Source organism: Hemitrygon akajei, chromosome 6 (genome assembly GCF_048418815.1).
Source record: "Hemitrygon akajei chromosome 6, sHemAka1.3, whole genome shotgun sequence".
Lineage (NCBI taxonomy): Eukaryota > Metazoa > Chordata > Chondrichthyes > Myliobatiformes > Dasyatidae > Hemitrygon > Hemitrygon akajei.
In genome coordinates, this window is record NC_133129.1 from 184,581,873 (window position 1) to 184,595,111 (window position 13,239).

At 47.3% G+C, this 13,239-nt stretch overlaps 1 protein-coding gene across 13 annotated transcripts in view; it reads right to left on the reverse strand.

Annotated features, from left to right (window-relative positions):
* The window catches only part of LOC140729753 (F-actin-monooxygenase MICAL2-like), a 261,577-nt gene that overhangs the window by 172,012 nt on the left and 76,326 nt on the right, over window positions 1-13,239 (reverse strand). For all 13 annotated transcript variants that reach the window (XM_073049926.1, XM_073049935.1, XM_073049934.1 and 10 more), the window contains exon 2: window positions 6,997-7,348. In XM_073049926.1, the coding sequence (XP_072906027.1) occupies window positions 6,997-7,260 (264 nt within the window). In that variant the 5' untranslated portion in view covers window positions 7,261-7,348. The remainder of the gene's footprint in view (window positions 1-6,996; window positions 7,349-13,239) is intronic.

The following is a 13,239-nucleotide window of genomic DNA, read 5'->3' on the forward strand; positions in this document are numbered from 1 at the left end:
ACCATCTACCAGAGATCATTTGCCTCTCTTCCTTGGTTTATTTTGATGGCCTCGTGTCTGTCTTCATCCACAGATTTAAAGGCAATCATCTTGGTCACCTCCTAGGGAGTGGGAGGAGAAGGGGTGGTAGGTGGAGAGTTTCTTCTGTCTTTTATAACCTCCCAAAGATTTTCAGTGGCTTTGGAGTGAAGTCAACCCTGTACTGTTGGAGACATCGAGGCTGTACTGTGCACAGAAATCACCCACAAACAATGAGATCATCTCCAAATTTGTGGTTGACACAGGCATGGGTATATTTTACTTAATGTAGTAATTTCTTAGACCATAAGACATGGGAGCAGAATTAGGCCACTCAGCCCATCTAGTCAATTCTGCCACTTCATCATGGCTGATTTATTATCCCTCTCAACCCCATTCTCCTCCCTTCTCCCCGTAACCTTTGGCACCCTGACTAATCAAGAACCTATGAACTTCTGCTTTAAATATACCCAATGACTTGGCCTCGACAGCACCCTGTGGCAGTGAATTCCACAGATTTGCTACCCTCTGGCTGAAGGAGTTCTGTCTTTTTAGATGCAGCGTGGTAACAGGTCTTCCACCCCAATGAGCCTGCACTGCCCAATTACACCCACATCCTACTAACCCGCACATCTTGAGGGTGGGAGGGAGAACCAGAGCACCAATAGGAAACCAACATGGTCACAGGGAGAATATTGAAACTCCTCACAGACAGTGGTGGGAATTGAACCCTGGTCACTAGCGCTGTGTAGCATTTTGCTCACCGCTATCCTAGTTGACTAATGTTATAAGCAGATTTAGATCAACTGGAGAAGTGGGCCAAGGAATGGCAGATGGAATTTAACTCGGACAAAAGCATAGTGACACATCTTGGGAAGTTAAAGCGGGGCAGGACGCTGTGGAGTGTTATAAAATAGGCAGATCTAAGGATTGAAGTACATACACATAGTAGCCACTTTATTAGGTACCCTTGCTCGTTAATGCAAATATCTAATTAGCCCATCATGTGGCAGCAACTCAATGCATAAGAGCATGTGGACATGGTCAAGAGGTTCAGTTTTTGTTCAGACCAAACATCAGAATGGAGAAAATGTGATCTAAGTGACCTTGAGCATGGAATAATTGTTGGTTCCAGACAAGGTGGTTTGTGCATCTCAGAAACTGCTGATCTCCTGGAATTTTCCACATACAACAGTCTCTAGAGTTGACAGAGAATGGTACAAAAAAAAACAAAAAACATCCAGTGAGTGGCAGTTCTGTGGATGGAAACCCCTTGTTAAAGAGAGAGGTCAGAGGAGAATGGCCAAACTGGTTCAAGCTGACAGGAAGGCAACAGTAACTCAAACAACCACACGTTATAACAGTGGTGTGCAGAAGAGCATCTCTGAATCACAACACATTGAACTTTAAAGTGGACGGGCCACAGCTGCAGAAGGCCACACCGGGTTCCGTTCTTGTGCCTAGCAGAGTGACCACTGAATGTAGTTCCCTCAAGGTGGAGGCACAGTTAGACAAGACGGTGCAGAAAACATTTTGCACACTTGCCTTCATCGGCTGGGACATTTAGTACCAGAGTGGGCACATCACGTTCCAGCTGTACAAGAGATTGATGAGGCCTCACTGGGAGCATTTTGTCCATTTCTGGTCACCACACCACAGGAAGGACATGATGAAGCTGGAGAGAGTGAAGGAAAGTTCCACAGGACTGGTGGGGGGGGGGGGGGGCAGGAGGGCTGGAGCTGTAAGGAAAGGGTGAATAGGTTAGGACAGGTTTCCCTGGAGCAAAGGAGGCTGAGGGGGTGACCTTATAAAATTTATAAAATCAAGAGAGGCAGAGGTAAGGTGAAAGGTCAGTCTTTTGCCCATGGTAGGGAATCTAAAACTAAAGGGCTTTGAGGGGAGAAAGATTTAACTTTTTGGGTGAGTAATGAGCTCCACAGGAAGTGGCGGACGCAGATATAATGTGACTGCTCTGGATGATGCATCAAGACCTTTTGAAACCAGAATCTCTTGACCAGAAAGTTGAAGCTTTGCTCATGACTGACATAGGAGAGTTTCTTCAAGGCTCCAACTAACCGGAGAGAATTGGTTCCACCTGTGTGCAGCTGAGATGATAATTAAACTAGAGGAGATGGGCGTGAGTCAGAATGAGCCAGCTCTACAACTGTAGAATGACTAATTCACATCATGTTAACTGCAGACCAAATAAGGCACTGCTGTAAGTGTGCTGGTTCTCAGTCAAGGTGATCACAGCTCTGAACAATTCAGACACTCGCTAACTCACAGCTGTAATGCAATAGATGGACTTTGCCTGGGAACACAGAACATGCACGCAAGGGTTGGGATACTGTACAACATTCAAATTTTTAATCTGAGTTTAACTACAACTGCTTCTCAGTTAATAGATGCAGATTACTTTATTTATTTAGAGATACCGCACGGAGTAGGCCTTTTGAGCCACATTGCCCCAGCAATGCCAAACAATCCTGATTTAACCTTAACCTAATCACGGGACAATTTACAATGACTAATTAGCCTACTAACCTGTACGTCTTTGGACTGTGGGAGGAAACCCACACATTCCATGGGGAGGACATACAGACTCTTCACAGATGACTCTGGGACTGAACTCTGATCCCCGAGACGTAACAATATCGTGCTAACTGTTAAGCTACTGTGGTGCTCTGACTTTCAAGATGAAAGAGTAGCTTTATTTGTCACGTGTACATTGAAACATACAGTGAGATGATTCAGGATTAATATCACTGGCACGTGTTATGAAATGGGCGTTTTGCGGCAGCCGTACATGACAATACTAAAGTACCCATGGCTGTGACTGTGGGTTTCACCTATGGTAGTCCTAAACAGGGATATTTGATAAAGCCCCATGGAGCTACAAGCAAGGAATCTCTACTTATCAGTGTCATCAAAGACCAACAGTCTGAGGACGTACAAGTGTCGCCATTCTTATGGCACCAATATTGCATTCCCACAGCTTACTAAACCCAACCTGCATGTCTTTTGGGATGCTGGAGTAAACCAGAGCACCCGGAGGGAAGCTACGTGGGTACGGAGAGAACATTCAAACTCCTTACAGACAGCAGTGGGTATTGAACCCGGAGCTTCTGATTGCTGGCGCTGTAAAGTGTTATGCTAACCGCTACACTGCTTGCACAGCTGTGACCTGGAGTACTCAGTGCCCTGCCTGATAAAGGCAAACAGGTCATATTCTCCCTTCAGCATTCTCTCTGTCTGTGCCACCACTTCCAGCAAACTACATACTTTATATGTACATCTTGGTCTCACTGTGTTACACGGCTCCTCAAGGCACCAAATCCAGCCTGATTTAACTTCATAAAATACATCTAGTTTGGGATAAACTCCATCTGCCATTTCTCTGCCCACTCTCCCAGCTGACCTGCTCAAGTTCAAGTTTAATTGTCATTCAACCATACCCATGAATACAGCCAAATGAAACAGCAATGCTCATGGGACCAAGGTACAAAACACAGTACCAACACTCACACACAGCACAAAACACATATAATTACAACGGCAGAAAAACATAGTTACAAAAAAATGTATAAAAATAATACTAAAGCCCAAGTCCCTGAGTGTCATGGCCTGTAGATAGATGGTACAGTGTGATGCTTCATCACACGCTGGTGCAGCCACAGATGAACACAATCCAACTCATCTTCCACCGAGCAAACACTGGAGAGCAGCACTGACAGGAGGAGTCACAAGCCCCCCACCCTCCCAACCCAGTAAGGACCCCAGCTCTCTCCCACATCAGCTTCAGAGACTCCTTCCCTGGGCAGCTGCAAGAGGAATGAGGGCCTGGTCCTCATGACAACTGAGGCTACCCAGCTCCTCCAATGTCAGTCCCACTAATGAAGCAGTGAACTGGACTAGCATGGTGTCGTATTGACGTGGACACCTAGATCCCCCTGTTACTCCACACTGCTAAGCATCCGAACATTAACCCTGACCCTGTACTCTGCCTTGGAGTATGACGTGCCAAAGTGAATCAGTTCACACTTTTCTGGATTGAGTTGATCGTTGAGTGATATTGTGTTGAGTTATTTAGAGATACGGCATGGAACAGGCCTTTCAGCCCCTGAGCTGCACTGCCCAGCAACCCCAACGTAAACTGAGCCTCACTGCTACCAAAGGCGCTCCTTCCCAGGACAATTTACAATGACCAATTAACCTACTAACCGGTACGTCTTTAGAATGTGGGAGGAAACCAGAGCTCTCAGGGAGAACCCATGCTTCCACAGGGCGGACGTGTACCCACCTTACAGATGATGTTGGAATTAAACACAGAACTCCGACGCCACGAGCGGTAATAGAATCTCACTAACTGCTCTGCTACCGTTAGACTGCTTCTCTCCAACTGATGTAGAATTAGCAAACGTATCAGTGTTGTCAACACTGTGGATGTTCCCCCAGAGTCCTGGTGCTGACACACACCCTTCAAACCAACACTGGCAACAGAGAGCACTGGACACTTTCACAGTGCTTGAACTGGAAGCTTGCTCGGAACAGATTAGCTGCCGTGCGGCCTGTGGGAAATAGTAACGACGTTTAAGGGAAAGCAGATAAAAATGGTAAATTGGTTTGTGGTTGACACAGGGTCCAAGGTCCTGCGTACAGTTCACACAGAGCGCCACGATAGCGCAGCGGTCAGCACGACACTATTACAGCTCGGGGCATTCCCGAGTTCAGAGTTCAATTCCTGCCAGCGTCTGTAAGGTTTACCCGTGACCACGTTCCAGAGACATATGGGTTATGGATGGGGGGGGGGGGGTGAATGGGGAGGTGGTGGGAACAGGGGGGGAGGAGGAGTTTAAATATCCTCCATGTGACCACGGCTTCCTTGGAGTCCTCCGGTTCCCTCACACTTTCCAAAGACATATGGGTTAGGGACAAGGAGGGAAAACACTGGGGTGAGGTTGGGGAAACAGTGAGGGGGGGGGAAACTGTGGTGAACTACATATACCTGTCTGGACAGCCCCCCCCCCCCGCCCCCCCAGCTGACTGCTCCTGTGGCTCCTCCCACGGACCCCGGTATAAAGGCGATTGGAGACACAGACCCTTCCTCAGTCTCCAGGATGTTGTGTGGTGGTCACTTGCTGCTTGTGCTTTCTTCCAGCCAATAAAAGCCTACCTTAACCCACGTCTCAGAGTTATTGATGGTGCATCAGGAACAGAGGAGAAGGGAAGAGAAAGGATGGGGAAGGGGTGAAGGGGATAGAGAGTGAAAGCAGGGGGAAGGGAGAAAGGAGGAGGACAGAGGAACACAGTGGGGGTAAAAGTGGAAAAGACTGGGGGAAAGAGTGGTGGTAACAGTGGGGGGGGGGGGGCGAAGAGGAAAAGTACGTTTGAGTCTGGAAAAGAGAGGATCTCAAAGGATTGCATTTCAATAGCAGTGAGACAGCTCGATACCGGGACTCTGAGTGCTGGTGTGAGATTGTTTCCAGTGACTGCCACTGCCTGAGTGCTGATCCCTCATGGGTGCCTGTGCCCAGCTGTAGCAGGGTTGAGGTCTCCCTGGGGAATGCTGACCCCCCTCACAGCCCAGAGTGTCCCTTGTGCCAGTGATCAGCACCAGAGGCTGTCACAGCCCCACAGCACAAAAATCCGTGGAATTCTGTTCTCGGTGTAGGGACAGCATCCCAAAATAGCCCGGGAGTGAGGAAGGGAGGAGGCCGCAGACATTCTTGCTCCTCTTGCCATTTAAGGTGGCAATCCAGATCTCTGGGTTTCAGAGGTTATCTCTGCTGGGTTACCACACGTTTCCACAAGTGAGTCTGGCTTCTATTAAATGTCCCTTAGCGTCTCAGACAGCCTGCACACCGAGGCCTGTTCGTACCACAGTGCAGCATGAGAACTGTCAGTCTGAACTGGATTCCTGCATTCTTTAAGGATACATCTCCCCCTTTCGTCCCTTCAAATCTTTCATTACATACAACACTCCCTTCACATCTTAAGTTTATTATACGGGGGGGGGGGGGGGGAGAGTAGTGGGGACAAGCTCCCTATAACTATTAAATGCTCCCAATGGCATGCATCTCAAATAGCCTCTGACAACCAAGTCCGACTTCTGGCCTTCACGTGTGGCTTAGCTACTAAGCCCAGAGGTACCAGTTCTACTGACAGGAGAAGGGGCAAAGGTGGGTAACTAGTGCCTTAAAACCAGTTGCTTTGGGCAGAAGAGGCTCATCAGCTGTGGTTGGCAGGAGAAGGAAAACTCTGATCTCAAACTGGTGCAACAGGTCCTCAGCAGACACCATCTCACTGCATTCAACCCTGGAACATCTGGACAGCACAGGTGCACACATCATTATGCTCTTCACTGACTACAGCTCGGCATTCAATACTATCATCCCCTCAGACTATTCAATAAGCTCCTAGATCAGGGATTTCCAACCTGGAGTCCAAGGACCCCTCGGTTAATGACAAGCATCCATGGCATAAAAAAAGGTCGGGAACCCGTGTCCTAGACCTTGGCCTCAATACCTCCTTGTGCCACTGGTTACTTCATTTCCTCTGTTGCAGACCCCAGTCAGTTCTGATTGGTAACCACAACTCCTCCCCAATCTCCATCAGCAAGGCTGTGTGCTTAGCCCCCTGCTCTACTCACTTTGCAAACTGGCAGGTGACAGGTGAGACCAGGTGAGGGGAAGGTGGATGGAGGAGGTGGGAAATGAGGTGAGGAAAAAATATCAGCCATGATAGAATGGTAGAGTAGACTTGATGGGCCAAATGGCCTAATTCTGCTCCTATGATCTACTAGTGAAAGCTTCTGACTGGTTTGCAACAAGTAAATAATAATAATAATAATAATAATAATAATATAATATTAAACCAATTCCAACACCAGTCCTGTTTCCAACATGCTGCATTGGTTTGGACATGAGCTGACCAACTGCCCTGGATATCAGAGGGTCACTGTGCGTAAACACGCCTCACCTGTGTGTCAGGGCACGCGTTGCCCTTCTTGTACTCCTTGTGACTGCTCTGTTTGTCGAGCTTGTTCCAAAGGGCTTTGGCCTTCCAGGTATTGACCCTCGACTTCAGGTTGCAGTAGAACACCTGGTGCTCCAGGGGGTCGAGATCCAGTTGGCGGCAAAGAATGTGGAAAGCCTGCAGCGTTCCCCGGAAAGTCGATGCCTGCACAAAGTTTTCAAAGAGCTGCCCGGCCTGGTTGCCCTTGTCACTGTCATTCTCACCCATGGCCTCGTCCCCCAGCAGAACGAAGTGGGATTCCTACACCTCAGCCCTGGCCAAGTGAACTAATGTTCTCCCTCACGCATCGTTGACCCTGAAACATTAACAGGAGACAAAACACTGTTAGATCATCCAATGCAAAACAAGAAACCACACAGGACATTACGGGCACCTACAAAAGGCGATGCCTCCAAAAGGTGGCATCTACCACTAACCACCCCATCACCGAGGACATGCCCTCTTCTCGTTGCTACGACCAGGAACCTTAAGACTCACACTCAGCGATTCAGGAACAGCTTCTTCCCCACCACCATCAGATTTCTCAATGGACAATGAACCCATGTACACTACCTCACTATTATTCGCTCCTTTTATGCTGCTTATTTAATTTTTAGTAGAGTTATAGAGTCATAGAAAAGTACAACACAGGAATAGGCCCTTCAGCCCATCGAGTCCATGCCAAACCACTTAAACTGCCTACTTCCATTGACCTGCACCCAGACTATGTCCCTCGATAAGTACAATAGCAGGAGAACACAGTTACTATAATATATAGACATACGCATGCTACTTACTCACAAAAAAAATACAAACTCCTTACTGACAGCGGCAGGAATTGAATCTGTGAGGGTGGCACTGTAATAGTGTTCTGCTAATCACTACGTTACCATGCCGACAAGTCCCTGTGTCATGGCCTGTAAACTGTGGTGCATGGGATAACATCCCAGAGCCACGTTTCTGTAAGAACAAGCCCGCAGCAGTCCTTCATACTACAGCTGCAGATGAACGCAATCCACCTTTCTTCCACCCAGCGAACGTTGGAGAGCAGCATTGACGGGAGAGGCCTGCCCCCACCCCCGCGTGCCTCAACGCCTCCGACACAGTCTCCCCTGGGTGGAACGGAGCAATATGAAACCAGGAGGGGCACAGATAGGGTGAGAGGGGAACGAGGGATATCTATAGGATAAATGCCCCTGGCTTTCTCCCAGCAAGTGAGAATTGCAAACTAGATGGCATAGGTGAGAGGAGAGATTTAAAGGGGACTTGCAGAGTAACCTTTCATGATGCAACCATTATTGGTAGAATCTCAGGTGGAGACGAGAGGGCGTACAGGAGTGAGATATGCCAACTAGTGGAGTGGTGCCGCAGCAACAACCTGGCACTCAACGTCAGTAAGACGCAAGAGCTGATTGTGGACTTCAGGAAGGGTAAGATGAAGGAACACATACCAATCCTCATAGAGGGATCAGAAGTGGAGAGAGTGAGCAGCTTCAAGTTCCTGTATGTCATGATCTTCGAAGATCTAACCTCATCCCAACATATTGATGTAGTTATAAAGAAGGCAAGACAGCAGCTGTACTTTATTAGGAGTTTGAAGCAATTTGGCATATCAACAAATACACTCAAAAACTTCTATAGTTGTACCGTGGAGAGCATTCTGACAGGCTTCATCACTGTCTGATATGGAGGGGCTACTGCACAGGACTGAAAGAAGCTGCAAAAGACTGTAAATCTAGTCAGCTCCATCTTGTACCCAGGACATCTTCAGGGAGCGGTGTCTCAGAAAGGCAGTGTCCATTATTAAGGACCTCCAGCACCCAGGGCATGCCCTTTTCTCATTGTTACCATCAGGGAGGAGATACAGAAGCCTGAAAGCACACACTCAGCGATTCAGGAACAGCTTCTTCCCCTCTGCTATCCGATTCCTCAATGGACACTAACTCACTTTTTTTTAAAAACATACAGCATTTCTGTTTTTGCACGTTTTTATATCTATTCAATATACACAATTAATTTACTTGTTTATTTATTTTTTTCTCTCTCTGCTAGATTATGTATTGCATTGAACTGCTGCTGCTAAGTTAACAAATTTCACGTCACGTGCCAGTGATAATAAACCAGATTCTGACTCTGAAGTTTATTTATCACATCAAAACACACAGTGAAATGTGTTGTTTGTGTTGACAACCAACACACCCAAGGGTGTGCTAGGCGCAGCCCGCAAATGTCGTCTGGCACCAGCAGAGAGGGTGCTGGGTACACAGAACGAGCTGACAAAGGAAGTGACACAGGTAGCTACACCAACACTTAAAAAGACATTCAGACAGTTACACCGATAGGAAAGGTGTAGACGGTCAAATACAGGCAAACAGAACTGGCTTGGCTAGCACAGACAGGTTGGGCTGAATGGCCTATTTCCATTATGTGGAACGCTATGGGCTGCTCCTGTCTGAACAAACCTCGAAACATTTCCTTTACACATACCTTGTCTATTTTTAACGTTCCTGTTGAACCTGCTTCCACCGCCTGTTCAGGCAACACCCCCCAGATCTGTGTCCGTGCAAACAGCATCTCCCTCATTTTCCCTCTGCCTGAAACCCATCACCCTGTGTCCTCCAGTCACTCAGCTCCCTCCCCAACTCACAACACCCTCCGATGAGGAATTCACTATCCCCAAATCTTCCCTCCAATGAGGGGAGAGTTCAGAGGATGGCATAATGGTAGTGGTTAGCGTGCCGCTATTTCAGCTCTGGGCACTGGAGTTTAGAATTCAATTCCAGCATCCTCTATAACCAAACTTGTCCGTTCCTCACACTGTCCGAAAATGTACCGGAGTTAGTATTTTAATTGGTCATTGTAAATTGTACCTGTGTTTAGGTTAGGGTTAAATTGGGCATCGCATCTTGGTGGGCACGAAGGGTCTGTTCCATGCTGTGTCTCGAAATAACTTGATAGATAGGCAGAGAGAGAAAGGTGAAGTTACTGGACTAGTAGCTGGTGATCTGCATGTGTGCGCGCAGATGCCCCCCCTACCCCAGCTGCAGGATTAAAATTACATCTGGAATGAACAAGTGGTGACCATGAAAATGCTGGAACGAGAGAGAGTTCCTACAACTCAGTACCTCAAGTCTTGGCAGCATTTTCACTGCCCTCTCAGTTTAATGACGTGTTTCCTTCAGCGGCAACCTGAATGAGTTATACAAGACGATAAGAGGCATGGATCGAGCGGACAGCCGGAGACATTTCCCAGAACAGAAGTGACTAATCCAAGAGGGTGCAATTTTAAAATGATTGGAGGAAAGCATAGGGAGATATCAGAGGTAGATTTATTTTTAATGGTGGAACGCGCTGCCAGAGGCAGTGATAGAGGCAGATACACAAGGGAGACTTAAGAGACTCTTAAGACAGGCACATGGATAATGGGAAAATAAAGGAGGGTTATTTGGGAGGGGAGGGCTAGACTGATCTTAGGGTAGCTTAAAAGGTCAGCACAACATTATGGGCCGAAGAGCCTGAACTGTGCTATAAAGTTCTATGTTCTACCAACTGTGTACAATGTTCCAAGTGCAGTTTCACCAATGGTTTGTACAGCACAATGAGAAAGGCAAGGGCAGGGGGTTCCTCATTCCTCTCCCCAGCATCAATTCCCCTCAACCTCAATGCCATCCGTACAGTCTGTCGCCCACAGTCAGAATCAACATCAGGTTTATTAACACTGACATACATTATGAAATTTGTTGTTTTGCAGTAAAACAGTAAACGACAGTAATATGCATAAATAATCCATAGAGCAACAACAGAGTAGAACAGTCACAAACTCTGTTGTAGCTGTGATCAAAGACACCGGAGAGACACAGGATATGGTGAGATACAAGCCTATATTCATCGCCACGAGGAGAGTTCTCCTAGAGACACTCGCGGTAGAGCCTCATAAATCCTAAAGTACATCACGTTTTTAGATCTTCAAGATCAATAGGTGATTCTAAACCAATTCAATTACATCATTTACTTCAATACTTTGGGCTGACAATGCTTGCTTTGAATTACAAACTGCTCTGAATGTTCAAACACCCCTGCTGGAACAAACTAAAAGACAGCCAAGATTAGTTCTACGTGAGTTGACTCTCCAACCTCACAATCACCATCATTATCATTATGTACCATGTTATATGATATCAGCGATCATGGTCTGTGACCATGATTGTTCTTGGCAAACTCTTCTACAGAAGTGGTTTGCCATTGCCTTCTTCTGGCCAGTGTCTTTACAAGACGGGTGTCCCCAGCCATTATCAATACTCTTCCGAGATTGTCTGCCTGGTGTCAGTGGTCACATGTGATATGTACCGGCTGCTCATACGACCATCCACCACCCGCTCCCATGGCTTCAAGTGACCCTGATCGGGCGTGTGGGAGGCTGAGCAGGTGCTACACCTTGCCCAAGGGTGACCTGCAAGTTAGTGGAGGGAAGGAGCACCTTACACCTCCTTTGGTAGAGATGTATCTCCACCCCGTCACCCCTATGACCATGTTTAATCTGCTAAGTGACAACATCAGTCTAGCCTGACACATTGAACTCAGTCACAATAGTGCAAATAACTTAGCCGATGTTGCCTGGATTGCTGCAGGCTGATTATCACAACCCCATTGTCTTAATGTCTGGCTGAATCTAATGTGAACCTCTCACGGTTACCATTTTGCAAACTATATCTCTTAGTCTGTGCTCTGCAGACAGTGCAAAGGCATGCTTTTAACTTCAATGTACAGTCTGCAATTTACAATCAACATTAAGAACTTAAGACTGGTTCTCACCTTAATTAATATCTGCCCTATTCAGTTAGCTCCAGACGAAGGATCAACTTCCAGTTGCATGTGACTCCCAGACACTGCAATCAGAGCCCCCCTGCGGGAGGGCAGGCAGGCACCACACTGAGACACAAGTGCCCAGTAAAACCCCACGAACGGTGATGAGGTGATCAGTCCTTTGGTCAAAACCAGGGAGTGACATTGGAGGAAGAGTTCCCGCTTCTGCAAAATTTTTTAAAACCCTTAGGTTGTTCCTCGCTCTCTGTCCTGGGTCCAAGAGTGTATGCAAGAGGCAGGGCCAGGCCAAAGAGCGAGGACCAATGTGCTGTTTGACCGATTTAAACACCAGGCCAGGGTGACACAGCCAGAGGCAAAGGAGGGGCCGGTGAAGTTTACACGTCTCTGCGCTGAACTGAGGCTGCGACCTGCAACTAACGGGCTTCTGGATCGCCAGTGAACTCACTCTCGTCAACTTCAGTTCTGAATGTTATTTGCTTACTTTAACTGTTTGCACGATTTATTTCTATTTCCTGCATATTGGACGTTTAATGCTCCTCTTTAATGGGTTCTACTGGGGTTCTTTGTTTTGTGGCTGTCTGTAAGGAGACAGATGTTCAGGTTGTATGTAGTATACAAACTTTGATAATAAATGTACTTTGAAAATGAATGCAGAACAACGTGAATCCAGATGTGCAAAGTCCAGCTGCCTTCAGCCTCCTCAGAAAGTACAAGCGTAGCTGAGCTTTCCTGATTATTTCTGTTATTTTTTCCTCTTTTTTAAAAAAAATGCTGCATCGGATCAGAAGTATTCTCCAATGCACTTGTATATTGATTCCTTAAGTTTGTCATTGCAGGATGGGGTTGGGGGGGTGGGGGCAAGGATGATTGTGGTGAGAATAAGCTCCCACTACCTATTAAATGCTCCCAATGGTGTGTGTCTCAAATAGCCTCTGACAATCAAGTCCAGCTCCTGGCCTTCACCTGTGGCTCAGCTACTAAGCCTGGCAGAACCATTTCCATGGACAGGAGAAGGGGCAAAGCTGGGTTACTGGCACCATAAAACCAGTCGCTTCGGGCAGATGGGGCTCGTCAGTCGCGGTTGGAAGCTCATCTAGAAGGAAAACTCTGATCTCAAAGCTCTGCTGCCTTGCAGCTAGACCCACTCAGGGGGAAGGCTTCAGGAGTAAACCCCGAGGGAAAAGTCCAGAGCTGGGGTCCCTTTGGCAGTCCCACATTGAGTTCAATGCAGACTGGCAACTCGTGCCCATGTTGGTGCCAGACTATCATTTTCTTCATCTGATGCGAGGAGATGGTGGGGGGAGCTTGCTCTCCATATCATTCTGCCCTGGCTTGCGTATCCAGACAGCATCCACGGCTTATTCTGACCAACTTTGGCCTCGA